Source organism: Amblyomma mixtum, chromosome 4 (genome assembly GCF_055824585.1).
Source record: "Amblyomma mixtum isolate Tamu chromosome 4, ASM5582458v1, whole genome shotgun sequence".
NCBI lineage: Eukaryota > Metazoa > Arthropoda > Arachnida > Ixodida > Ixodidae > Amblyomma > Amblyomma mixtum.
Window position 1 is genome coordinate 116,855,891 of NC_143015.1, and position 27,985 is coordinate 116,883,875.

The following is a 27,985-nucleotide window of genomic DNA, read 5'->3' on the forward strand; positions in this document are numbered from 1 at the left end:
GACTGGAGGGGAGCTAGAGAACACTCTAAGGCAAGCACCGCCTCAGATATATGGGTTCAGGTGCATAAAGAGGCTACGCCAAGGAAGTAGGTCTTAAGTACTAGGTCGCCCGACATGAGCTCGTACTCCCACCTTAGATCTAAACTGGGGAGTGGAAACCTGTGCGGTTTGCTCGCGAGACCATGTGAAAAGCACACTTGTACTTGAAGCCATCACCTCGCGCTCGTAGCTTCTAGTGCATTATAACCGCTGCTACACGATCTCTGTTGCAGAACCACTGCATGTGTCTCACAACTAACCTGCGGTCGAACAAAATGAAGAAACAGCAATGTACAAATTTTCGACAGTTTTATTGTTTTTTTTCGTCTGCCAACACTGACTGAAGATGTACTTGGAGGGTTAACAATATACAAAAACGTGCTGGCCCATCTTATGTACAGCCTTCTGAATCAAGCAATAGCAGCGCGGGAGTGCAAATCTCAAGACTGGTTTTTGCACACACATACATACATACGCATACTTATATAATGTTACACCGAGTGTCTGCACAGGGTAAGACAATCACGTGCCGAGTACCGCCTTTTCTTTTTTTTCACCCTTTACGCATGCAGCACTCCTCGAATCAGGCTAGAGGGCAGACGCATTACCAAATGCTGCGTCATGACCTCTGCCTTTCCCAAACACACGCACACATGTACACAGGACGCAGACATCTCACAAATGAAAAAAAAAAAGAAACAATACTCCCAGCACAACTTGATCCCCTGTCAGCTGGAGCAAGAAAATAAAATTAAAAAATACTCTTAACAATGAAAAAAAACGACATCGTCCTATCGCAGTCAAACAAAAAGGTGCGTCAGTCCCAACTATGCTTTCCTCCTCAAGTGTTTCCAGGAAGAATTAGCACATAAACTCCAGCTAAACGCCAGCATCCGTGCTGCTGGGGAGACCACGGAAAGTGACAGTCGCACAGTGGTGTAAAAATGCTCCCCCACACGTTCTCGTTGAGACACAAGCGGAACAACAAAAGCTACAGCGCTCGCGTAGGTGCGCCGAGCGCTGTGCCCAGTGGTCGAGTTGGTTCTTTTGGTGCCACCAGAGTGCTTGCTCCGCCTTCACTTGTCACCGGTTGAATCTGCGTGTTCTGAGAACAAAAAAAAAAAAAATTAAGATCACCAAAAGCCAGAACACACATTCAACTACCGTATTTTCCGGTGTATAAGACGCGGTTTTTTTTCAAAAATCTTGTTGGTGCGTCCTATACAAGGGTGCGTCTTATATGCGAATTTTCCGTTTTTTTTTGCGAGTTCAGAAATTACTCAGGTTCATGTTCAAGCTTTTTTCACCGAAAAAATATTACTACCAATAATGCGGTTGTAACATGGTTAATACTTCAATACGGAGACCGCAGTGCGCAACTTTTTTAGGTGAACTTTATCATGAAACGGCGGGGTTGACCACTTCCGGGATCTTAAACACGCGGCCGTTTCGGAGGCCCCAAGCAAAGGTAATGTGAAATGCCAAAAGATGGCGACAGTTGCGCTTCTCGCCATTGTCAAGACAAGCCAAGAGAAGCCGATGTTTTTTTTTAGTCACCTTTTGCAAGTACGTAGTGCGAAGAGAATGCTTCAGACGTGTTGCCTTTTCGATAGCGCATCCGAAGATGAAGACTTTGAAGGTTTTATGTAAAAATAAATTGTTATGGACATAAAGAGAGTTCTTTCGCTTTTTTTTTGTGCTAAAACGTGGGCTGGTATGGCGTGAGTGTTGCCTTTTTCGATCACTTAGCGTTGCTTAAGAACTTCTCACACGGACGGTGCATTTTGCGATGGTCGCATAAGCATGTTTAATTAAGCCTCACTAGCCTAACTGGGTAAAATTGGGGTGCGTCTTATACACGGGTGCGTCTTATATACCAATTTTTTCAATGACAGCCTGCATATATGGCGGCTGCGTCTTATACAAGGGTGCGTCTTGTACCCCGGAAAATACGGTAATCGGAAAAATGGGTTATTTCACCCCCAGAGGAAAACAAGCCTTCTTGTCGAAACGTTGCTAGCAGACAAGCTTCCTTTTTTTCTTTGTACTGTTGAGATGTAGCAGTTTAGCTGCATGCAATAAATAAGCTAGGCATATAGGTTACAAGATTGAAGCTCCACTTGAACAGTTAAATTAGTGTGCACAACATTACTGTGATTCAAGGCACATTTAAAACAAATTCACATTTGTACCTACATGCTCTTTATAATATGTAGTGATGTAAATGTAACTGGCTCATTTACTGCTTTCACATTATGCAAATCCCTACTTCATAAGCAGTTTTCATTCTTATTTATATTATTTCACATCAGGTTATAACCCAAGCAATATTTTAAAAAGCAACACTTTAGGGCCACAGCTACTGCTATCAAATATATGACTTGCAAATCAATGACTGGAAATATTTTATCTAATCACAGGGAATAAATAACAGTAGGTCAAACAAGTACACGTTAATTACCATTCATAGTTGTGCAAAGCTGCTACAGTTTATACAAGTTAATGAGAAAGCTGCACCACAACGCATTAATTTGTAAGATAGTTAAAAAGCTGCACCATGAATCAGTGCTTTATCTTCAACCTTTTCCAATGCAGAGGAAAATCAGCTCTAGATCAGAACTGTTACAATTTCTACAGTTATTTCTGAGCACAACTCTTGCCAGTGTATAAGAAGCATGCAACACCACACAAAGTAGATCTTGCGCAGCATTAATAAGTCAATGCAGTGAACGCATGCTTGCTGCTACGAGCTGCACAAAGCCACAATTGCCGGCAGGAAATCGTTGGCACAAGCAAGACATCCACATGCAGGACTTCAGCCAGGGAGTTTCACGTGCATGCAAGAGGCCGTAGAATTAAACACAAGAGTGCAAGTTCAAATTCAAGTGTATGCAAGGAGTTCTGTTGCGAAAGCCAAGTGTTCAGAGGAAGAGGTATAATTGAATAAAAACAATTAACATCTGCCAATCTGCATCTTGATCAGATTGGTACATTATCAGCTAACCTGCATCCACCACTACCAGCTAATCCGCGCCCACAGCCACCAGCTAATCCGCGCCCACAGCCACCAGCTAATCTGTGCCCACAGCAAGCAGCTAATCCGAATCCACAGCCAGCAGCTAATCCACACCCATAGCTACCAGCTAATCCGCGCCCATAGCTACCAGCTAATCCGCGCCCATAGCTACCAGCTAATCCGCGCCCATCGCTACCAGCTAATCCGCGCCCATCGCTACCAGCTAATCTGCATCCATTGCTACCAGCTAATCCACATCTATCACTTTCAGCTAACCTGCACTGTGTCCAAACAAGTGTCACTATCATCCGCTAATATGCATCATGACCACCTAATCTTCGCCATGATCAGAAGAAGTGAAATGCACTATAGTTGTCCATAGAAAGAATGCACAGTGTGAAAATAGCCACTCAGGATGACAGCTCATGTTATCCAGAAGGCATAACAGCGTACAATGCTTCCACTCAGCCACAATCAAAAAGGAGAAAAAGATGACACTCCTCAAGAGCTCTATGACATCACAGGCTCAGATAATTCCAACATATCCCAACACACAAGATCATCAGAAAACGCCATTTTAAGCGAAGCCCTCATCGTGAAGCTCTTGCAGCCACTAAAGCGTTCGTGACCGGCCCCCCACTCCTGTGCTTGAGCATGTCGAGCCTTATCGTTGCTGTCACTATTGAGCTTCTAGTGCTGGAGCTTCTCAACTAATTTTGAAAAGTGAGGCTTCGTGAAACAGAGACTGCTCATACTCTTAGAATGTCGGCCTGTATATCGCAATCCACTCTCTCAAAGCACCAAGTGTGTGTGCGGAGAAAGGGCCTCTTTTGGGAAGCGTTCTTATTGACTGATTGATTGGAAATTGCTGAAGCTCATCCCAAAACATACTGTGCTGACGCTGATAAGGCGATTAGAAAACAATGCACAAGTTAAAAAAGAAAAAAGACAGGATCACTTGACTACTGTTGTCAGCACCCTGCAACCAGAGTGTCCATGAAACGCACCTTGGTGCACAAGGAGGGGAGGACGGATGCCTCAGTCGCTCTTCTGCGACACAGGCGGAAACTCCGAGTCATCGCTGAGACGCAGTGCGTTGTTTGATGCAGGCGATAATGCGATCAAGCCAGCTGCATCTGTGCTCAGCACCCAAGGGAAGAAAGAAAAAGTAACAGGAACCAAAGGACGTTAACAACACTGCCACATACCCTCCTGGCAGCTGCCACCAATTGCAAGACCCTGAGCAACTGCCCCGCCTGCAAGCAGCTGCCAGAATGCGGCATTCATAGCAAAGAATGCTCAGTTACCTCATCGGCGTACAGCCGTACGTCTCAAACTGGATATTGAATGATCAAAACAGCTATCTCAGCTAAGCCGTAATTGAAAAATTGACAGAAAAATCTCCATCTAAAAAGGTTTTCATATTTTGTCACGCGTTGGTCGCCTATCGAATGCAGACCAACTTGGGATTTTGAGCTCACAGGTACGACACTAGAGCCATTGTGAATGTAGCGTACTTGAACTGTTCAAGCTACTGAGTTCTCCAAATCTGCCCATTACAACTATAGTTGCTGCAACTCCCGTTTCTCCGTAATTGTTAAAGCTTTTCCAACTGCAGGGCGGCAAATTAGGAATCAAACTGCACGAAAAAAAGATAGCTTAAGGTGGTATTTGCTGAAGGCTAAGGAAACGAAAGAAGCAGCGCATTACGAAATTCTCGGGCAGTGCGTGCCTTGCATTTACACATCTGGCTTTCACATTCCATCCAAGAACGCTACCAGCGGGCACCTCGAAGCCAAAAGCTTTTGTCTCTTTGTTGCCTATATGTTCTGCGCTCAAAACTAATCTGTACAATTTGGCTGCTCGACATCATCCAATTCTGAACAGGAAATTCTCTTCCCTCGAAACAGGGCAGTTGCTCAGTGCCCCGTGGGCTTTATTTAAAAATAAATTTCCCCCCCGATTTTGTCTCCACAAGCCAAGGCGGTGGCACGCTGTCGGGTTAGGCGCTGCTGCGACATCCACCGCAAAGGCGCTGCCAGAGGGGCGGGAGTCGTCAGGTGTCACCCCCCGGGGGAGGCAGAAGGTTCCATGCGGGGGCAAGGCCTCGGAATCTCTGCCGTCACACCCTGGGGCCAGCTTGCTGTGCTGCTGTTAACGGGGCGACAGGCCAACTTTCCGGCAGTGGGGGTGGGGAAGACAAGGTCGCGCGGGAAGACGATGTGCGCACAAGCAGAGACGGCGAACCAACACGACAAGGCTGTGCGAGCGTTTGTGTGCACGAGACACAAGCAAGATGCCGCAAAAGGGACCAGCTTGCGGCTGATTAGTGCATCATGCCCTGTCTGGTTTTTTTTCACAGACATTGCAAAGTGTTTCGCCAAGCAAGTCACTAATCATATCTATGCAGTGTAATACCGGTGCCACACGAGGCAGTTTTGATGGCTTCTGGGCAGCTTAACCTCTGAACTTGTCGATGCCTCCACGGCTTAACTGTAACATTGTACCATTAACAGTAACTAACCGTGAAGCAGCCATAACGATAAGGCCAGGCTGGCAATAAATTTTAACAACCCCTGGAAGTGACCTGTGTGACACCAGCATCAGATTTCATGTAAAATGCACTCTCCAGCCAGTATCAGTATCACCACTTGACAGGGGTGCATTGTTTACAAATTCAACATAGATTACTCAAGCTTTACAGAGCTTAAGCTCCAAGCCAGATGCTGGAAGTACTATATTTACATTGCATGGCAAATGGCAGTATGCAAAATACAAATCAGTACAGTACACCTTACGATGCTGGAAAAGAAAAAAAAAATTATTTGTAAGCTAGTATAATTGTTTTGTGAGCAATTTCAGCAACCTCTACCATAGGAACAGCACTTTGCATTTCTGTGCGGCACGAAATTGATGGCCTTACATCAGATTTACCTTCGTTTCAATGTCTGCATAGTGAAGAAAAAAAAAAGTCAAACTAGCATAGTTCTGTGAGCATTTGCAGTGTTGCGTAAGTTTTTTTTATTAGAAAGGGCTTTTGGCCTTTCTAGAATTGTGCCTTTGCAAAAATAACTAGAAAACGCATTTCAACAACAAAAACATAGAAAGCAATAAGCGAAGTCACTGCAAAGTTAGTAACCTGAAAGCTGGCGGCAGAGCAGAAAAAGCTCAGCGGTATGAAACTGCAATGCAGAGCAATGCATCAAGCAAGACTGACTGCTTGATGAGGACGCTAATCACAGACACAAGTGTCGCTGCTGAAGTATTTGACTGCATGAGACCCTACACAACAGAAAGCATACAAAATTGTAGATGATGGTAAGCATGACTTTCCTTACACTGTCCTCTAGCGCTGGCATCAACACCAGTGTACGCCCAGCGCAATAGCAGAAAGCAAAGTAGTGCTCATATATGAGCTACAGTGCATAGACTGTGGTTGGTGCAGACTTTGAAGCGTGCTGTGCACCCAACTGTGCTCACGGAGCATCCAAATGAAGAATTTAGAATAAAAAAAAATTTCCCAACTCCTATTCCCAAGCGTTTTACATTCCAGCCCGTCACATTACAACAAGCCCTCTGGTTACTATACTGTCTGGTCATAAGGGAGTACAAATGTACAGCCCTTGTCAAAAATACAGAGGACACCAGGTTTTCCTCCTTGGCCATGCAGTGCAGCTCATTTCTGCCTTTCCAGCATTCCAAACCTCTCAAAGGTAAGGGAAATTGCTGTCATCACTCCTCTAAGAGCAACAGCTTCCACAGCTCCACTGCACAACCGAGTAGAGAACCCCTGGTGGTTGTAGTGTGTGTTAGGCCCGTGAGATGGTGCCACTGCAGTATTTTTGACAGAGGGTGCATACATGTCCTGAATTAGGCAGACAAATCCACATTAATGCCAGTGCCTCTGCGAAGCCCGTCTAATCCGAGGCATCGGAAGACACCCAGGACGCCAAAATCCGTCAAGAGGGCACAGTTTTTAGCCTCAGTGCTTGTGCCCTGAATGAACTGTCCGCTTGCAAAGAGCCAGCAAATTGGGTCCCATTGGAAGCCAAAGTGCTCGTGAAAACGAATAGTGCATACCGTGACGGACATGCCTCAACTAGCTACCCAAGAACCTATCTAGCCTGTGAATGATGTGCCCAGTGACTGTCCAACAAAAGCTGGTGTGGAAGAACAGGCAGAGAGAAAGAGAGGGGGGAAGAGTAACGACCTTTCTGGCGTGCATGTGAGCTAGAGGGAAAAAGCAGGCAAAGGAACCTAAATGTGCAGAGGCTGAGCCTGCCTTGAAAGGTGACAGTCATCGAACAAGTGGAGTGAGTACAGTTGGCAACTGAATCAAGTGAACTCAGTGAATCCAAGATCATGTGAACTCTGCCACAATAACTTGGTGATGCCGACAAAGCTTTCAACAATCATTTTGTTCTAGGCGATTTAAGTCTAGAGGCAAAACAGAAGGCTCTTAGGCAACTGAATGCCACTACGAACTGCACAGGTGCACAGAACGTAATTATGGTATGCCGTGAGCAATGTTCAGTGATCTAAATGTTCTCCAAGAGTATTAAACCATTTCAAACTGCATAATTACGTTAAGCTATATGGTATTTCTGTCGCAACGTTTTTGGAGCTTTTGTCTGTCTGCACAAAGCAAATTTTTTAACCACATCTAGCTTTATGCACACATTTGAAATCTGTTCGCCTTGCCTGTTTTATTAGGTTGCAGGTCCCACTGCACCTGATTAAGCTCGCTAGACAAAAGAGTTCATTACTGCCCGGCCCCCAAATTGGCCCTCTTAAACTACAACTAATAAATCTAGTTCCATTGAGATCAAATGGCTGGAGATTGGTCTAGCATGCGAAAAAAGAAAGCAGCAACTGAAGAAGAAGAGGCAAGAAAACCACGGAGAATAAAACCCTGTGCGAACAAACAGAAGAAACTAAGAGGTCATGTGAACAGAGAAGGTGAAAGGAAAAAATGGGGAAAATGTGAGCGAGCAAAACAGGCAGCCAGATGGCAGGCAAATGATGTGCACCAGCAGCCAAGCCAGGCCAGTGGCCAGAGCAGCAGCAGCACAGCAGCAAAAGGGGGGAAAGCCTACAGACCTGCCGGAGTTTGGTCCTGATAACCTCGCACTACAGCAGCGTAGCTCGACAACCCTGCGCGCCAGAGACACACACACACACGGGGGCCTGGCCATTAGGGCGTGTCCCCTTCTCGCACAGAGAGAGAAACAACAGCAGAGTATGCACACAGTGGCGGCAGCAGTAAACGCAGCGCCAAGAAAGAGAAACACTGAACACCCCACCATCCCCAAACCCTCCCTCCCTGTGCTGAAGTCGCTAATATTTCAGACTTCATTTAGGGCAACTTGTATGCTTTGTTGCATTTGTAATAGCTTAAGTTTGCATTTGCATTGCACATTGTAATAACTAACATGTCATCGTCACGGTTTCTACATTCTCTCCCCGACAAAGTTTCTACATTCTCTCCCCGACGAAGTTTCTACATTCTCTCCCCGACGAAGTTTCTACATTCTCTCCCCGACGAAGTTTCTACATTCTCTCCCCGACGAAGTTTCTACATTCTCTCCCCGACGAAGTTTCTACATTCTCTCCCCGACGAAGTTTCTACATTCTCTCCCCGACGAAGTTTCTACAGCCTCCCCGACGAAGTTTCTACAGCCTCCCCGACGAAGTTTCTACAGCCTCCCCGACGAAGTTTCTACAGCCTCCCCGACGAAGTATCTACATTTTCCCCAACGAAGTTTCTACATTCTACACAATGAAGTTTCCCCAATGAAGTGTCTACATTCACCCCCGATCAAGCTTCTACAGTTTCTCTGTCAAAGTTTTTAGTTTTGGTGTTAATATTGCCCATAATGCGACTTCATTTTGAGCATTTTGCCACATTTGCATCACGAGTTTTTGTTTCCTAAAAAAAAAACTATCCAACTGCTGGCAGCCAGTCCAGAGGTCTGAACAAGAGCGTGCGTTGTCTTCAGTCGTTTCCAATACTTTATAAACAGGGACAAATGGTTACAGTCACCAGTTAAGTGGCCCACAAAACATGCACAAGTTTGATAATGTTCGCAATTCCCCTACTGCATCCTGCAAAGCACTGCCCTGGCTTGGCAAGCCAGTTTTTCCTCCCGTTTACTGCTTTTCACTGTTCTGAAAATTCTTTTATCACTACCTCAAGAAATTAAGAAGGAATCGTAAGTATTATATTGAGATTATAAACTCGAAATGCGCACTGAAAACCCAAAGCTGCCTTTTAAGATTTTGTTGCACCATGACAGGCTCTGTGCAGCAAACATGTCATGAAATAGGAAAAACTCTTCATATTTCAGTCAAGCAAAGCTTGTAGTGACCCAAATCCCCGCCAAAAAAACCTACTTCATATAGCACTCGCACTATCCTACACAGTATTCGGACAGGCCACGCAAAACTTTAAGCTCAAAAGTAAAGCGCACATAGCCCTCCTTTCAGCCAATAATGCCTCAGTGGTACACTTTCACAGACTCTTTACAGACTGTGTTTGCACATAGCTTAACGACTTATCCTAAACACCACCAATGTATATTAAAAAAAACAAACATTAAACAGATGTTCCCAACTACACTGAGCTTCCCAAATAAGTATAGAAGCAGCTGCACGCCAGCTTCTCCTAAATTATGAAATTAAAATAAGCATGCCAAGAGAGAAGTGCAATCATTCCTCAATGATTTGCCGTGTAATGCCTTGAGATTACGAGCACTACATGTCCAATGTCACCTTTGCCACAACTTTTGAATGCTTTCTCGCACACTTAGGTTTAGTACATTTCTTTGGCTCGTCAAACACTTCTCCCGCTCTTTTCATGCCAATTATGGCCATGCACAAAAACCGACAACCAAAGGAAGTAACCCGCCACCTGGGCACACATAAAAGGAGAATGGCACTGGCAACAGCAGAACTACAGAGCCCCTGTCCCCTACAACAGTGCACCTCTCACAATGCCCTCCACCAAGCCAAGGCTTACAACACTGCGAGATCCAAGATGCAAAAAGACTGCGGAGAATGAAGTAATTGCAAATGCTATGTATCTCTCTGCTTGCTAGGTCTCAGTCCTTTGCAGCTACCACCGTACAGTAACTGATATTTACAAGATAACGTTATACTGAATACACACTGTGCAAGGAGGCATGGTACTTAGCTTAATTAGTGGTGCCACAAAAGTCTGATCAGAGCCATATTTCACTTGTAAGAAATGTCAATGTCACCAAAGCTTCACAAATGAAATGACAAGGCAACTTTAGTTAAAACAGTGTTATTGTTTAACAATGCCACAAAAGCCTCCACATGCCTCCTCGTGGCGCTTTTTGCATTAGGTTATTTGCATCCACTCGAACTTGATGCATAAAACTCATGTGAACGACGTGAAGAACCAGAATAATTATTCACATTATTACAAAAAGCTACTTGATTGACAGTCATGCCACAAGAGAGGCCTGTAATGTTCCCACTTCTTGTACAACAAACCATACCACTGGGTTGAAATCTCCAATTTTCATGGTTGCTTGAATAAATAGCAGTACCATTTACGATTTCTACGTACCATTTACGTGTCGTGGCACCACTCCCATTTTGCTCCTGTTTATAGCAATTGGCATTAACATGTTGCTGAGCCACCTGGTAGACGTCGAATACAGAATGTGAAAACTGCCCAGCAAGTCTAACCAGCCAGCCAGACTGCCATCACCACTGGACAGATGAGGGCAATCCAAGTTGGGTACAATTATGTTACTTCGTGGAAAATGATAATGCTGTCCAGTCAGGCGACAACGCATTTTTCCATGGCCCAGTGTGCTGGTGAGTATTCTTAATTTTCAAAGATAAATTTCCAACGCTGAGTGCAATGTTGCCACCGATTGTAGAAAGTAGTTTGTGAATATGCTGGGCGGGTGAATATACAGTCAAACCCACTTATGGTTTATGGTTTGGTTTATGGGGTTTAACGTCCCAAAGCGACTGAGGCTATGAGAGACGCCGTAGTGGAGGGCTCCGGAAATTTCGACCACCTGGGGTTCTTTAACGTGCACTGACATCGCACAGTACACGGGCCTCGAATTTCTCCTCCAAAGAAATTCAGCCGCCGCGGCCGGGATCGAACTCGCGTCTTTCGGGCCAGCAGCCGAGCACCATAGCCACTGAGCCACCGCGGCGGCTCCAAACCCACTTATAACAATACCGGTTATAACAATATATCGGATATAACAGTGGTCAGTTGCGGCACCGTCAGCTTTTGCATGTGTTCTATGGTATTTTCGGCACAACCCTGTTATAACAATTATTGGTTATAACAATGGTATTTCCATGGCACTTCAGTATTGTTATAAGTGGATTTGACTGTAATGTAAAGATTTTTTTTCAAGCTTGTGGGAAAAAATACAGGTGTGTGTACAAACAATGCTCAGCTGGTTAATTCCTCCCTTGTGGCATGTTATCGTTACGTAGCACATTGCGTTAATGAATGGTGGTTGATGAACTAAAAACTAGAGAACATGTGGATGGGGAGGGCAGGGTGAAGAGAATGTTGCAACACTGTCATTTACCCTGCAAGTCGGGCTTTCGTGCAGCAGGAGTCGGTTGCGTCGTTGCGACCGCAGTTGTTGCTTTGTCTGAGCCCGCATCACCAGACTGTGGCGGAGCCGTCGTGGCATCCCGACCGTCCAGCCTACACGCCGCAGACATGCACCGTGTTACCAACAAACCTCTCGCCAAGCTGACAACACCCCTTAGTTTATAGCCCTAACGATGCCACACCGAATTTCTTCCAAACCATGGAAAGCAAGCGTCAAATTACTTTCTTGTTTGAAGACTGCAATGTGGTGTTATGAATGCTTTATTGTCTTGTACAGAGACTTATTCAGTCACAACAGCGCATAAAATGCAACACAGAAATTACATGTACGGACTGTTTGCAGAGTTTGCGAAGGTCTGTGTGTAAATTGCACGACACTTCACTTTGTACTTTACCTTGAAATTTCTCTCAACTGCAAAAAATTGCAGCACTACACAAATGCACATCATAGCACTTTTTCCCCAAAAACTTCGAGGTGCATGAAAAATTTTTGAATTTATCGCAGTAGTGCGCAGGTGAGCATCACTGTACTTTATATAATACTAATATCCTCGAGATCGTAACATTTGTGCAACTATCACAGAAGTATATACACAGAATTGCATTTGTTGCACACAATGCCCCAATTGTTTCACAAAATTTGTGAAGTTGTCACAGTAAGAGGAAAATGCTTAGCATTACCCTCAATTTAAAAAAGTACGTAATTTCCAATAAATAACATGATTAAAACCAAAAAACCTTACAGGGCAGGTCACATTCTTTTGCACATTTCAGCCAATGTGTTCTGGTAGGATAGTCATCGCATCAGCCACCCCAAAAAAGGAATGGCTGTGCTTTGAGTGAGCAGCATATAAAAGATATATACATATATACAAAATACGCACGAACTGGGGGCAGAAATAAAACAGAATGGTGGTGTCGTAGCCCACAAGTTTTAGACAGCTGCCCTGAAGGAGAACATCCTCAATAATGAAAGGCACTGGACAGTTCTGTCTACGCAAAGTTATAACGTGCATAAACTAGGCAGAAAAAAGTAAGAACATGTGCAGCGGGGGAGGGGGCAGGCAGAGTAGCTCCCAAGTTTTCGACAGCTGCCCTGTACAAACAATGCAGAGCACTTCACAGTTCCGTCTCCAAAAAGTCCCGTTCAATAGCACCCTGCTGCCCCCCCCCATACACAATAGCTGCCCACATCCCGAACGGTGCATACATTGCCAGAACGAGGGACCTCTAGGAACCTTCAGGACCACAAATACAAAACCTGTGCTGCTTGTATAAGGTGCAGTCGCCACCCTCGACTGGGTCCAGGTTGTAGACGTACAGGTAGCCATCTTCTGTGGCCAGGAGGACCCTCGGTATCTTCTGGATGCTGCAAACAAAGCCACAATGGGACCGCTTGCATACACGGAAGCGTCGAAAGAAGCAACTGAAGCAACTAGCTCAGTTTTACTGTGCTGACTGAAGGGTCAGCTCTTCAGTTTGTTTTTTGGCCAAAAATTGGTACGTGAGCCGGAACTCCACGATATGTCCATCAAGCGCATCACAAGAATGCAGCCAAAATAATCTCACAATACAGTTAAACCTGGATGCAACGAAATAGAGAAAAGTCTGCCAATCCATCCAGTTTTCGCATGAAACCCCGTGGTTAGTTAATGGGCGATTAACGTCCCAAAGTGACTCAGGCTACAAGGAACAGCGATGTGGGCGGTTCTGGATAATTTAGACCACCTGGGGATCTTTACCTGACAGTGCAAAGTACATGGGCCTCTAGCATTTCTTCTCCATCGAAACGTGACCACGTCTTATGGGTCAGCAGTCAAGCACTGTAACAACTGAGCCACCGCGGTGGCGAAAACTCAAGAAGACTGCAAAACGGAATTCAAAATTAAAAATGCAATGAAAGGGCTTAGCAAACGTTCACAGTAAACCCCCTTTACTTGATGTCAAACATAGACGGAAATAAGACTCCATTGATAATGCAAGCACGGTAACAGCTTATCAATGCCTTCTTCACTAAGTCCTGTAGTTTTGCGCTGCTTAGCATGATACTACAAAGCACAATATCCGGGCAAATTATCCGGTGACCGAGTTCAAGGGTCAGCAAAACAGTACAGAGGCATCCCCTTGCATTTTCTTCTCAGTAGCTTATCACGTGGACGGAACACATTTGGTCACTGATAGGCTTGGACGTCACGCAGAACTCTGCAAGTGGCCTTTGCCGCATATTGCATGTGAATAGAATAAGAAGGCTGACCATGCGCTTTGAAAATTACAAGAAAAAGCTCAATTTTTTTTGTTTGATCCTTCCGTAACGTGTTGCATACTTAAACGTGGATGCAACGAAATCGAGGAAAGTCTTGCATTTTTTGTTACATCCAGTTTTTGCACGAAAACCCGAGAAGAATGGTTGGTTTATGGGGTTTGGTTTAGTTTACGGGGGTTTAACGTCCCAAAGTAACTCAGACTACAAGGGACAGCGATGTCGAGGGTTCCGGATAGTTTCGACCACCTGGAGATCTTCAATGTTCACCGACATCGCATAGTACATGGACGTCTAGCATTTCGCCCCCACAGAAACGTGACCATCACGGCTGGGATCAAACCCACGTCTTTCGGGAAAAGCAGCCGAGCACCGTAACCACTGAGCCACTGCGGCGGCCCCTCAGCATGCCAAAGTGTCACACTCGCCATGGGCCCTTCACTATTAGTGTGAGGGAGCTTCACCACATTTTTGCATTTTTGGTGTTTTTTTTCCTGGGGGTGTGGGGAAGCAAAGCATATGTTAACCCGAACTTCAGATAATTCGGGTATTTCTTCTAGAAGGCCGAATTCCTGACCCACTTCCCTGCTTCCTGACCCACTGCAGTGGCCACAGCCATTGTAGCTGCACGATGTCCGAAAGAGTTGATACAGCGAACCAATGACAGCCCTCCGCTGCTGACGTAATGAGCGCTACACGACACATAGCGCACGGATTTAGGCGGAAGCCCAGTGCCACTGGTTGCCTTAAGGCGCGGGAGTGGAAAATTAAAAATATTGTAAATTAACGGCTCGCTTTTGAGGTTTTGTATGTGCCATTAACAGTCGGTGGCCTATTATCTACATAATGCAAGCATTTTATAGCCAACCTCAAACACCCTTTTCACGGACCCTATAATGAGGTCTCACAACCTATCTTGCTATTTTTAGTCCCCAGTCATAAGTCATTCATAGATAATATTTTTTGTTACTCATTTTGCATGACCACATTACAGGTTGTATACTGTTACGCCTTTTAATCAAGTAGCAAAAATTTCTGTGCATGTCATGCTTACTTCTTAAGTGTGGTACTGAGTCAGTCTAGTTTTGTTCACTTCACCTGCAAAGACCACACACTGTTTTGAACAAAATGAGGCCAACAACACTTGTATACTCATCATTTTTATAAATTTTTCACACTGAACAGACTAATATCGATATCAAACAGACTAATATCAATCTAATATCGATTCGATATTAGATCTGATATTTGAAAGCATGTTTTCTTCCGAATCGCGTTTGATTAGTATTTGAGGATTTCAATATTAACATAGTCCTACTGACAGGTTAATTGACTGCATGCTGTCAAATAGTTTGAAATTACAATCAACACCACAGACTAACCAAAATTCAAATTACGACTAAGCAGCCAAGATAAAGAAAAAGAATGTCATAAGAATGAAACTGACTGCGATGAGAATGCTTAAGGGGGGACACTGGTCTTGAAAACAAAATTTTATTAATTTAGTCATAGTTATGAAAATTTCAGGGCACATGTATTTTTGTGCGCTGATTCTAGATATGTCATTATATTTCATGTAAAACAATTCTTTGAGCACTTGTGCACTTTTTATGCAATTATTTTGCGGAGAGTTTTGAAGAAAATTTGCTGCAGGAAACTCGCTGAAATGTATGCCATTGGGTTCTCTTGACACCAAGGAATACAGTAAGGGTAAAATTATCATCCTGACTCTCATAGAACCTGAGTAATAGGGTACTGAAGCTGCCACTTGAGAAACAGGAATACACACTTTCCTTCTCGTTTCTAAAGCGACAACTTCAAAACTCTATAACTTAAGTTCTATGAGAGCCAGGAAGACAATTTCACCCTTATTGCATTCCTTGGTGTCAAGAGAACCCAATGGCATACATTTCAGCGAGTTTCCTGCAGCAAATTTTCTCCATAACTCTCCGCAAAATACTAACATAAAAAGTGCATAAGTGCTCAAGGCATTGTTTTACATGAAATTAAACGACATATTTGGAATTAGCACACAAAAATACATATTCCCTGAAGATTTCGTAACTGTGACTTCATTAATAAAAAATTTTTTTTCAAGACCAGTGTCCCCCCTTAAAGTGATGAGTGGAGTGACCAGAAAGGATCGATTATGAAATGACCGGATAAGGGGCATGGTTAACATTGCAAACGAAGGGGCAAAAGCTACAGGACTCGACGCTCAGTTGCTTCAATCATGTGGCGAGCAAGGACAAAGAAGATGTTGGAAGAAGGGCATCAGAGACCGACACTGAAGGAAAGAAGACGTCATGGGGATGAGTAAAGAGGAGACTGGGAGAACTGGTGGAAATAAGATTTTTTGGGGGGGAGAAGTTGGCAGAGGCAACTCGGTACCTGATGAATTAGAGAACGCTCATTAGGAACAACCGGCAGTAGAAATAAGCTGAAGGAGAATGGAGATGTGGTCAAATTAAACTTAAGGAGGGACATGGGTCTTAGATAATTTTTTTTATTTACTGACCAAATGCAATGAAACTGTACAGAGATATTAATAATATCTTGCATTGTCTGCTCAAACAATAGAAAAAAAAATGGGCCACCAGAAATTTAATTTTAACCCTTTGCGGTCCTTAGTCGGGCCTCGCCCGACAACGCTGCTCGGCCGTAGCGGTCCGCTGTCGGGCACAGCCCGACAAGCGCTTCCACAGTTGAATCGCGCGCGTTTCGGCTTATTTTGCATGGTGCGCCATCTCTTAGAACCATACTAAACTATTTTTAAAATTGTGTTTGGAAATTTTGCACTAGATGGCAGCACAGAAATGTTTTCGACCTTTCGCACCAGCAAGCCTTCGAGCGTCTCGTGGTTCTGTTTACATGCCGCTCGTAGCACAGCATGGCCGCCTTCTCGCCGAGTGCATTTTACGGCAAAAATTGCCAAGCTTTCAGTGAAAGTGAGGATGATTTTAGTGAAGAAGAGAACTATGTGCCGCCATCAGATGACGAAGACAGCGTATCTATAGAATCAAGTGGCGGCAGCGATGACGACGACGACTGCTCTGGAGCCGGTGGCTCTGGTGACACGAGACCACCTGCAACAGTCTGGCGGGCCTACCCAAAAAATTGTCCAGACTTCAAACCTATTCCGTTCACCGTCTCGAACCCGGGACCTCAAGTAAGCGCCTCCAACCTAACATGCGAGTTGGACTACTTTCAGCTGTTCTTTACGGACAAACTGATGGAGGACATTGTGCGCGAGACAAACCGCTATGCGCTTGAGAAAATCTCGAATGCCGGAGTTCTTCCAGAGCATTCAATTTGGAAAGATTGGGAAGATGTGTCCGTACACGAATTCAAGGCCTTTTTAGGCGTAATAATCAACATGGCACTGAATCCGAAGCCCGAAATCAAGGAGTACTTCAGCCAGGACCTGCTCAAGAAGATGCCTTTTTTCCCGCATGTTTTCAAGCGCAAGCGATTTCTTCAGATTTTTTGGATGCTCCACGTTTCGCCAAGCACAGATGCCTCGTCCGACCGACCAACTCGTGGCAGCAAGGTGAGGGACATTGTGCGCTACATTGATGTAAAATGTAGAGAGCATTTCAGCGCCGGGCCAAAAATTTGTGTCGACGAGAGCACCGTCGGCTTCAAAGGGCGGATTTCATTCAAGTGCTATAACCCACAGAAGCCAACGAAATGGGGCATGCGGGTTTTTGCTCTAGCTGATTGCCAGACCGGGTATATTTCTGCAATTGAGCCCTATTACGGCAGCACGACGACTGAGAGCCTCTGCCGTCCCGATCTCCCCTTTACATGCAGAATTGTTCTGCACCTGCTGGAGAAATTGCAGCTAGCTACACCGGGCAGTGGCTACCACATTTACACCGACAGGTTTTACACTTCGCCGCTTCTTGCAGAAGAATTGCTTCAGAAGAGCGTGGTGCTAACAGGCACTGTAATGACCAACAGGAAGAAAATGCCACCGCAGCTGAAGAAAAAACTGAAGAAAGGCGAAGTGGCGGCTTACCGCCAAGGAGACTCGTACATGACACTTGCGTGGCGGGATAAACGTCAAGTGACAATGCTTAGTTCGGCGCACAATGCATCGATGAAGGAAAAGACGCGGACGAAAGCAGGAGGCAAAAAAGTCACTCTGCAAAAGCCTGTGGTGATCAGTGACTATACTGAGAACATGGGTGCTGTCGACAGGGCTGACCACTATTGTGCCAGCTATGCTTTTACCCGAAAGACCATGAAATGGTGGAGAAAGCTGTTTTTCTGGCTCCTGGAAGTCTCTATTGTAAACAGCTTCATTTTGATGAGACTACAACACCTCAAACAGGGCCTGAAGGAGCAGCGACACCTCCACTACCGCCGGAACCTCATCGAACAGCTGGTTGGTGATGTTAGGGCCCGCGCTAAAAAACGGGGCCCATCTGCTCGTTTGGATGGCGAGGAAAGGCTGGATGGCAGACCTCATTTCATTTTCAAGCTCCCAGGCCGAAGCAGCAAAGATTGCGCGGTGTGCAGTGACCGCAAAACGAAAGGAGGCAGGAAGGAGACTGTATTTTTCTGCCAAACCTGCAGCCAAAATCCAGGCCTGCACCCAGGGGAATGCTTCCAGCGCTACCATACACTGCCAAAATACCGCTCAGTGTCTTAGGCAAGAAGACAGGCCTAAAAAATAAACATTTGAGCAAGCGTTCTTGCACAGCTGTTTGTTTTCTTCCGCGGCGCGGAAAACGGGCAAAATAGTTTCGGACCGGAACGGTCGCGAAGCGGGAAATAGTTAGGGACCGCAAAGGGTTAATATGTGGGTAGATACTACAATGTGTGAGGAATGCAACGCTGGAAGCAGTTTTCAGTTTTTTGTCCGTGTGGACAAATGGGCTCAATAGTTAGTTTTCAAGTGAGTTAACCAGACATACAGTGCCAGAAAACACAAGACACACATGAAACTAACCATTAAGCCCATTTGTCCACATGGACAAAAAACTGAAAACTGCTTCCAGCGTTGCATTCCTCACACATTGTAGTATCTACCCACATATTAAAATTAAATTTCTGGTGGCCCATTTTTTTTCTATTGTTTGAGCAGACAATGGCATGATATATATTGATATCTCAGGAACTAATTGGCCTAGAAATAAACAAATTGCCTATTTGAAATCAGCAGAAAAAACTGAATAAGTAGGTGCAGTGTCATTGCATTTGGTCTGTAAATAAAAAAAAAAATCTCTAAGACCCATGTCCCCACTTAAATGATGGCAAATGCTACAGCAAAAAGCTTAGAATAGGTTTCGATTACCCAAGGAGGGGGGCCTTTAGCACACGCTTGAAGCAGACCCTGTACATGAGCATCTTCGTTTCACCTCAACCAAAATGCAGCCGCTCGAGCCAAGGATCAACAATACAAAAGTTGCGCTTGCTCATGAATCTGTGCGACTCAATAGAAATTCGGCCGTAAGAAATAGTCTGTGCTGAGACTCACGTGGTGAGGCAGCAGACCGTGCGCACACCAGCGAAGGGCAGGTGGACCGAGGCGAAGGAGCGCCCCTGGTTGAAGACGTCCGTGACCTGTGTGGGCAGGTAGGAGGCGCTCTGCAGCAGGGCCTTGCCCAGGTACCCCATCCAGGTGCCGGGCTCCTCCGCCACCTTGTTCGCCTCCTTGGGGTCCTCCAGCTTGAAGATGTGCACCGTCTCCGTGTTGCTCGATGCACACAGGAACAGTGAGTCAGCACTGAACGCCAGCGACCAGATGCTGGCACACCTGCGCAAGATGTCTCCTCTGAGCTGACTGAGAATGGCAATCCGGGCTTGTGGACTCATTTGCAGCAATGGGAGAAGCAACACAACAGACTAGGATGAAAGAAAGGCAAAACACGAGCGCTGACCTGAGTGCTGAAGTCAGCACTCGCATTGTCCATTTCGTTTTCCATCCCTGCTTTGCTTTTAACTATCTCCCGTGCCATCTGCTGAGTATCCATCGAGTGCCAGGAGTTTGGATAATTGTCGAAAAGAGCTCATGTGCTTCATAAGAGCGCCTTATAAATGGCAACTGATTCACTTGCGAAAGCCCCCAAATGGACCTGCAGTGCTGCCAAAAAGCTTCCCAATGCTGTAAATGCACTCGAGACCAAGAAACACCAAAAGCATGGTGCAATGGTTACCTGGGCATGTGTAAACACAAGCTACTCCAGAAACATCAACTGCACAGAACAGCTGCTGTCAAGTGGCTGCAATTATGCAAGATAAAGTACCATTACTGCTGGAGTACTGAAGTCCCCTACAGTAGAATCTCAATGATATGATCAAAGCTGATACGCATTTGCAAAATTGCCTGGCCAGAGTGCACTTCGTAAAAACTGCAAAATTTCGTAAGTTTTGAACACTTTCCCCTGCCATTACGGATGATATGAACGCATGAACTGCAACCACTCCCTCGAGCACTAAGTTCTGCCTGCACATTGCTGATGCCGCAGTCGCGAGGTGCGCGGTATGCACCTGAGGTAAGAAATCTACGACGTCACAATGCGAGCAGTAGCACAGCCTTTAATAAATTCAGTCAGCCTTAATCAGATCTGCATACTGCACTTACAGTGCTTCTCTATACACATTTTGATCGTTTTGGATGATACATATTGCCGATTGTTTTGAATATATTTTGCGACCCTACGAGATTTGTATCATCAAGATTTTACTGTAGCACCTACCACAGTACATGTGTATCACCCATAAAAGCACAAAAGCCATATGCGGTGCACAGCACAGTGAAAAGCAGTGTGTTCGCTGAAGGCCACGCTTTGAACCAATGTATATAAGAGTATTTGGGTGTCTTGGTACATTTGGAACTTGAAATTCACACCGTGAAGAGACGAGGACAGAAAGAATGCACCCAGACACCTAGCACTTTGCCTGCGAGCGTTCTTACTGTGATCATCCCTTTGTGCTACGGATTTCAGATTTCCCGTTGGACCCAGTGTTTGACATTACACTACACTGACATCTAGCTGAAGTACTTTCAAGTTTCCACCTCAACTGCCAAGTTGCTCCCGTTTCGAAGAGAAGGAATTCCAGCTTGCACGCAAATGGCACTGACTTACCGCTTCATCCCTCTCCGAAATTCATACAGCTTCTGCCCATCTGCGACGCAGAACACCCGGATAACAGTGCCCTGGAACAGTCAGCATAAGGCATCCTCAGTTGGAGACGGAGGTTTTGTTTACGTTGCAGGGCATGCGTATGAAGCTTCCACACACCTTCTCCGAAGCTGTTGCAATCAGCGTTCCCGTGGCATTGAACGCTAAGGCTGCCAAGGGGCTGTCATGAGCCGGGATCATCACCTTGGCTTGCTGAAAAACAAATCTCCGGTTAATAGTCTGAAAACTGCGCAAAAAACGAAGACACAGAACGAAAAGGCACGACATGCGTCCAGCGAGAAGGCACGACACGAGAAGGCACGACACGCGACCAGCGTCTTGTTCAAACATAGCGATCAGGTATGCAGGGAGATGGTGGAGGCTTACCTAATCAAGAAAGACTCGGATTCCTGGGTGGCATCACCATCTGTGGCCTTGGTTGACAGGGAGATAACCTTTTCGGCCAGATTTCTTAAGGCGAGCAGGCGATATGGGTCTTTGGTGTGACATCAGCGTGACCGTTAAGGTTGTCGTGATTTTGTTTGTGCGCAGTTTTATGGAAGTGTAATTGACAGGTGCATCACGGTGCACGCGAAGGGACAGTGGGTGATTGTGTTTTGGGTTGATTATAGCGGTTGTTGTGTTTTTGTGCTGTCTCACTGTGGGTAGAAGATACATATATAGGCCTCTTCATTGAATAAAAATTCAGTTGATAGTCTGCGCCCGTGTCGTGCCTTCTCGTTCTGTGTCTTCGTTTTTTGCGCAGTTTTCAGTATGAATTCCTACCAACTAGCCCAATTTACCGTTCTTGTTAATAGTCTCTTCAGCCAAAGAAATGCAACTGCAATTTTTCACTGAGACCACACTTTTCACGACAGTCTGCAGCCCACACATATTGTAATAAAATTTTACACTGTCTAACGATATCTACAGATGCAGAGAATACAGTATTACAGTGTTAACGGTAAGAGCGACATTTCCTAAAACAGGGGTGGCGTGTGAAGCCTCCACCCTCCAGAAGCGCAACCCACCTCGACAATCCACCCAACAAAAGCACTACCCATCCCCCAGGATCCACCAAGTTCACGTAGCAGCAGAACCGAAAAGTGACAGCGAAACCAAATTTAAAGAATCAATGAGGAGGCAATCAATGTAAAAGCGAAATGTATAACTGATACTGCAAGTGCAGATATGTCGCATCCCATCAGACTGCCGCAAAGCTTTGTAATGCAACGCTTATGCTCAAAGCTCTCTGAATGCAGCTTTGTCACTATGATGAGAGATGCTACCAGATTTTTCTGGGATGTCCGTAGCTGTGGTCAAGTCTACCCACACCACACACCTTATCCGCTTCCCACAAATTATCCTGAAAATTCTCTGTCAGCTTTGAACTAAGATAATTTTGTTTCTCGACATCTGCTGGGCTTGATTTTTGCTATCGTCGTCGCAAAGTTATTAACCTTTTGGTGGGTGCAAGTCAAACCAATAAGGAGTTTCAAAACCGTTTCACTCATCCTGGTTGCCGGACCAATCGCCTGCCAGTTTCTTTTTTGTTTGTTTTCAAAATCATCCATCACAGCATGATAAGCTCAACACAAATCTTATTAAAAAGTTTTGTGCGACTGTAACTTCTGCTATAGCATGGCTGACTGCTGGTATGAATTATAGAACACAGAGCTATACTAAAAAGTCTTCCAAACTTTGAAGCTGTGACATCAAAACAGTACACTGCACAAACATGGTCAGAGGCTGGCCTCAACTGCTTTTAAACAAGGAACACCTATTTTGGCCTCTTATGAACCCCTGAAGACTAATGAAAGCATGAAACAAAACGTGTTTTTTTGTCACACATACAGCCAGCCCACCCAAAAAAACTAGATGCTTATGCTAAAACACAGGCTTTTGGGGGTTTAACGTCCCAAAGCGACTTAGGCTATGAGGGAAGGGGTCCAGAAATTTCGACCACCTGGGGTTCTTTAACGTGCACTGACAACGCACAGTACACGGGCCTCTAGAATTTCGCCTCCATCGAAATTCGACCGCCATGGCTGAGATCGAACCCGCGTCTTTCAAGTCAGCAGTCGAGCGCCGTAACCACTGAGCCACCGCGGCGGCTGTGCTAAATACATAGGAAGCACATTACATTTTTTGAAGTGCAGAGCTCAGAAATCTTTTTCTGTTTTGCCACCCACTATGTTTCATGGAGAAACGTGGAGGCCAACAAAGAGGGTTCAGCTTAAGTTAAGAACAACGCAGCAAGCTATGGAAAGTAAAATGATAGGTGTAATGTTAAGAGATCGGAAGAGGGCGGAGTGGGTGAGGGAACAAACACGGGTTAATGATATCCTAGTTGATATCAAGAGGAAGAAATGGGCTTGGGCAAGGGCATGTAATGCGAAGGCAAGATAACCGCTGGTCCTTAAGGGTAACGGAGTGGATTCCAAGAGAAAGCAAACGTAGCAGGGGGCGGCAGAAAGTTAGGTGGGCGGATGAGATTAAGAAGTTTGCGGGGATACAGTGGCGACAACTGACAAAGGACAGGGTTAATTGGAGAGACATGGGAGGGGCCTTTGCCCTGCAGTGGGTGTAGTCAGGCTGATGATGATGATGGTGATATTTCATGGATCAATCGGGGAAAGTTAACAGCCGACAAAAGTGAAGGTTGAACACAGCGAGTCAAACACAGGCGACTAACCAGGTTGAGGGCGTCGAAGATCTGCACCTCCCCGATCTTGTCGGAGCCCGGGTAGGCGAGGTAGCAGTTGTCGCTGGACGGTGACAAGGCGCACAATCCCTTCGGGTTGGGCGGGGTCTCCCGGATCGTGTGCAGCACCTGCATCCAATTCTTGTCCAGGTTTGCAGGGGAGGGGGCCTGACATGAATGGGACTGTTCTCGACACAAGAAGCACTTAAGTATTGGGGGGGAAAGGGAGGTTGTTAGTGCTCGACGACCGGGCCTTCGTGATCGGGGGAGGGGAGAGAGCCTCCGTTGTGGCGGGGGGCAGCAGCCGCAAGCTGTGTGAGCGAGCCACGCCACGTCTGTCCGCCACAGCCCGGTTGGTGTCAGTCAGCTAAGGTGTCAAGCGTGACTGGGCACACACACTCGCCGGTTTCTGTCAAAAGCTCATTCCCATTGACAGCTTGGGGTGCAGACTGCCAGCAATCATAAGCCAGCAGTGGACAGAACGATCATTTTACCTTTAGCGCACGCACAGCTGCGCAGCATAATCGAACATAAAACGAAAGGGTATGTTGTTGAGCCGGCTGGTACATCGTTAAAGAAGCAGCGCAACTTTGGACAGGGCGAGAGCAAAGAAAAATGGAACACTGTCTGCCACCTTCCCTGCTCTAATGCCGTCCAAAGTTGTGCAAGTTCTTTCATCAAAATAATTCTTCCACCACCACCAGACAAGCAGTACGCATGTTAACTATTACCCAAAAGCATTTGTCGTTGGGAAAGAGCCTTCTGTAAACGGTGTTAGTCAATCAGAGCAGCAGCAAGGCAGTAACGAAATGATAAAACTAAGGAGCATGACAGGAACACAAGTAAACGCCACCAAAGCTCACCAGCTCCACGCAGAACTGGGCAGGTCAAGCACACTTCTCACCACACTAACGTGCACGTGCATTACCCATGCTGTTTAAGAACGTCACAAAACATTCAAAAAGGACCTTTGAGCCCATAAACAAAAATATAAAAATTCAGAGAAGAACCACTTTCCAAACTTCCCTCCACATAGGTGTAGACAAAAAGAAAAAAAAACACTACACATGCAAGGGAGTGGCACGATCTACTCAAGCACACTTGCAGTATTCATGGAACCTGACCTTGGGCCCTTCCTTGTAGAAATGCAGGCTCAATTTATGGCATTACAAACATGCTGAACACTCGCAACACTGGTATGAGTGGTGCATAGTGCCTCATTGATGTTACAGCCAATACTTAACCGGAACCTGATAAAAACGATTCCAAGGCCCTTTTGTGCAGACAAGGCAGTTCGGTGGCCAGTTCAGTCATTACGTTGGTGTTGAAAGCTTACGTTGCGAGAGTCACAACACGTGCTTTCAGCGCAGCAACAAAATAACCTTGAGCAGGGCCAAATCTCACAGGTACTGAAACTGCTTAAGGTTTTTCCATAATAAAGCGAGAGCATATAGAGCTTTTATTAAAATAAGGAGCCAGAAAGAACTACACTGTGCAGTCTCCCTTCGTAAGATATGTTTGCAGGCTTTTCAATGCCTTTCCTTTGCAGTGATTAGTATGTTCCACATGTGATATGCCAGCATGGGGCGTTTGAGATACCGAGATAGAAATAAAATAAAGAAAGAAAAAAGTGATCCTAGGTAACACGAGACTGTCACTGATTTTATAATATAGCTACTGTTGCCGCAAAACAGGCACCATAAAACACTGCACTGGCCATACTTATACAGGCAACCATGATGATACAATGGCATTCCAAAGGGTAAGCACAACCTCTCCTCAGCCCTTAACCCCACCAAAGACAGACACAGCATGGATCACACAAGCACCCAACAGTGCATTCCCATTTCAAACACCCCAGACAGTGCAGCGGCATGAACCCCACAGCCAGCGTGCAGAGACGAGGAAGAAGTGTTGCGCTCACCTTCATGTCGCGGATGTTGTGGATGTAGAGGCTCTCCTCGAGGCAGACGACCAGCCGCGCCCGGTTGAGCCGCACAGCCAGGATGCAGTTGGAGTAGGAGTAATTGCAGATCTCCGAGGCCTTCTTGAAGTGGCACACCTTGAGCTTGCGCTGCGACGCGGTGCTGACGATGGACACCAGGCTCGAGAGGAAGAGCCGCTCCACCAGGCATGTGCCTTCGCCCTCTGCATTGGAAAAGGAGAATGCGGGCACTCATTGACAGGCACATCTTTGCCGCGGCACAGCACGGCCATGAAACACCATTCGGCAATCGAAATTTTGCACCGACAGCTGTTAAAGCCACGTCTCTCCCAGCTTCGTGGCTGCATTGCCGGTGTCGTAACACAGAGGAGTGTGAGGAGAGGAGACGAACAAGTGCGGCATGCAACACTGATTGGTCAGACACTTTGCCACTAGTGACGTCATAGGGAGGGAGACGAGCAAGTGCGGCATGCTACACTGATTAGTCAGACAATCTTGCCACTAGTGACGTTATAGGAAGGGAGACAAATAACAAGTGCAGCATGCAACACTGATTGGTCAGACACTTTGCCACTAGTGACGTTATAGGAAGGGAGACAAATAACAAGTGTGGCATGCAACACTGATTGGTCAGACACTTTGCCACTAGTGACGTTATAGGGAGGGAGACAAATAACAAGTGTGGCATGCAACACTGATTGGTCAGACAACCTTGCGACTAGTGACATTATAGGAAGACTGATAACAAGTGAAGCATGCAGCACTGATTGGTTGGACAATCTTGCCACTAGTGACGTTATAGGGAGGGATACTAACAACAAGTGCAGCATGCAACACTGATTGGTCGGACAACCTTGCGACTAGTGACATTATAGGAAGACTGATAACAAGTGCAGCATGCAGCACTGATTGGTTGGACAATGTTGCCACTAGTAAAGTTGTAGGGAGATAGATAACAGGTGCAGTGCACCACACCAATTAGCTACCTCCCATTTCCCTCATTGCACCTGTCATGCCAGACACCTGCCTTATTGGATGGATGAGTAATCGTGCATGACCTCGTGTGACGCATTGTTACACGTAGACAACGGCCATTTGAGATGCGCACCAACCCGAAGCCCCAACCTAGAGTCCTACCCAGTGACTTAGCACTCCCGACTGGCATCAGCATTTTGCACCAGAGTAGTTGTAGCTGAAATTCACTTTACTACAAGAGTAAGTGAATAGCGAATTTTTTTCCTGGCAAACAATTTTACTCTGCAACCAAACTGGCTTGCAAGTAAGCTGTAAGTCGAGGTACCGACATTTGCATGCTCCAAGCAGGACTGCTACACACAGTTGCCGTGACGTCCTTAAACACAGACAGTACCGTCAGCATGCTACTTGCTACAAATCGCCTCCCTGCCCGTTCACCCACGAGGAAAGATAAATTATGCTATCTTTTCGTTTCTCCAAGTGTTTGCATGCACAACAAAGCAAGCAGATGATACCCAGCACTCACCATTTTCATATATTTGCTCAAGCTTGTCCAGGTTTCCCAGGGCAAAGAACTTGTACCCTGTTTGTGTACCGATTGACAGTGACCTTGAAATAAGAAAGAGCCCCAAGTCATGAAAAGTTCATAAAAATTATGATAGCAACACAATCACTTTTTTAAGAGAACTGTCACGACTACATTCAATAATGCCCTTTAAATGCGGGCCGAAATAGAACAGACCTACTCACAATCAGTACAGGAAAGGAGGGCTTAACACGCACAGTACAGTTCGAGTGCACGTGTGTTGAAGTCCTCTAAATCAAGAGTGGTGATAAGAGACCGTACAAACAGTACGTATGCATCCATGAAATTATATTCCTTGGGAAAAACGCAAACAGAGAATGAGATGAACATTGAACCACCTTTTGCTACTCCCTTATCTTACAAAACCCACCAAAGCTATACTGCTAGCAGTCAAATTGGGCTAGTTGATGAATAGTAAACAGGGCAACAAGCAGCGTGCAAAGAGGGGATGAGATGACACACAGTGCCTTGCGTGCGTCGTCCCTTTCTTGCCTTGTCTCCGAGCGCTGCTTTCTGCCATGGATACACTGCTAGTAGTCATCATCATCATCATCATCAGCCTGACTACACCCACTGCAGGGCAAAAGCCTCTCCCATGTCTCTCCAATTAACCCTGTCCTTTGTCAGTTGCCGCCATTGTATCCCTGCAAACTTCTTAATCTCATCCGCCCACCTAACTTTCTGCCATCCCCTGCTACGTTTGCTTT

General features: G+C 45.7%; 1 protein-coding gene across 6 annotated transcripts in view; it reads right to left on the reverse strand.

Moving 5' to 3' along the window:
- Positions 1 to 331: 331 nt before the first annotated feature.
- Atg18a (Autophagy-related 18a) overlaps positions 332 to 27,985 on the reverse strand; it is a 32,356-nt gene continuing 4,702 nt past the window's right edge. The window contains exons 2-12 of one of the 6 annotated variants that reach the window (XM_089587877.1): positions 27,219 to 27,301; positions 25,697 to 25,920; positions 23,764 to 23,913; positions 21,189 to 21,281; positions 21,033 to 21,103; positions 19,421 to 19,699; positions 12,937 to 13,044; positions 11,647 to 11,768; positions 8,156 to 8,209; positions 4,063 to 4,191; positions 332 to 1,144 (exon numbers count right to left, since the gene is read on the reverse strand). In XM_089587877.1, the coding sequence (XP_089444003.1) occupies positions 4,094 to 4,191; positions 8,156 to 8,209; positions 11,647 to 11,768; positions 12,937 to 13,044; positions 19,421 to 19,699; positions 21,033 to 21,103; positions 21,189 to 21,281; positions 23,764 to 23,913; positions 25,697 to 25,920; positions 27,219 to 27,301 (1,282 nt within the window). In that variant the 3' untranslated portion in view covers positions 332 to 1,144; positions 4,063 to 4,093. Of the gene's footprint in view, positions 1,145 to 4,062; positions 4,192 to 8,155; positions 8,210 to 11,646; positions 11,769 to 12,936; positions 13,045 to 19,420; positions 19,700 to 21,032; positions 21,104 to 21,188; positions 21,282 to 23,763; positions 23,941 to 25,696; positions 25,921 to 27,218; positions 27,302 to 27,985 lie in introns of all 6 variants that reach the window. The other 5 variants (XM_089587876.1, XM_089587878.1, XM_089587881.1 and 2 more) reach the window with 5 other exon arrangements.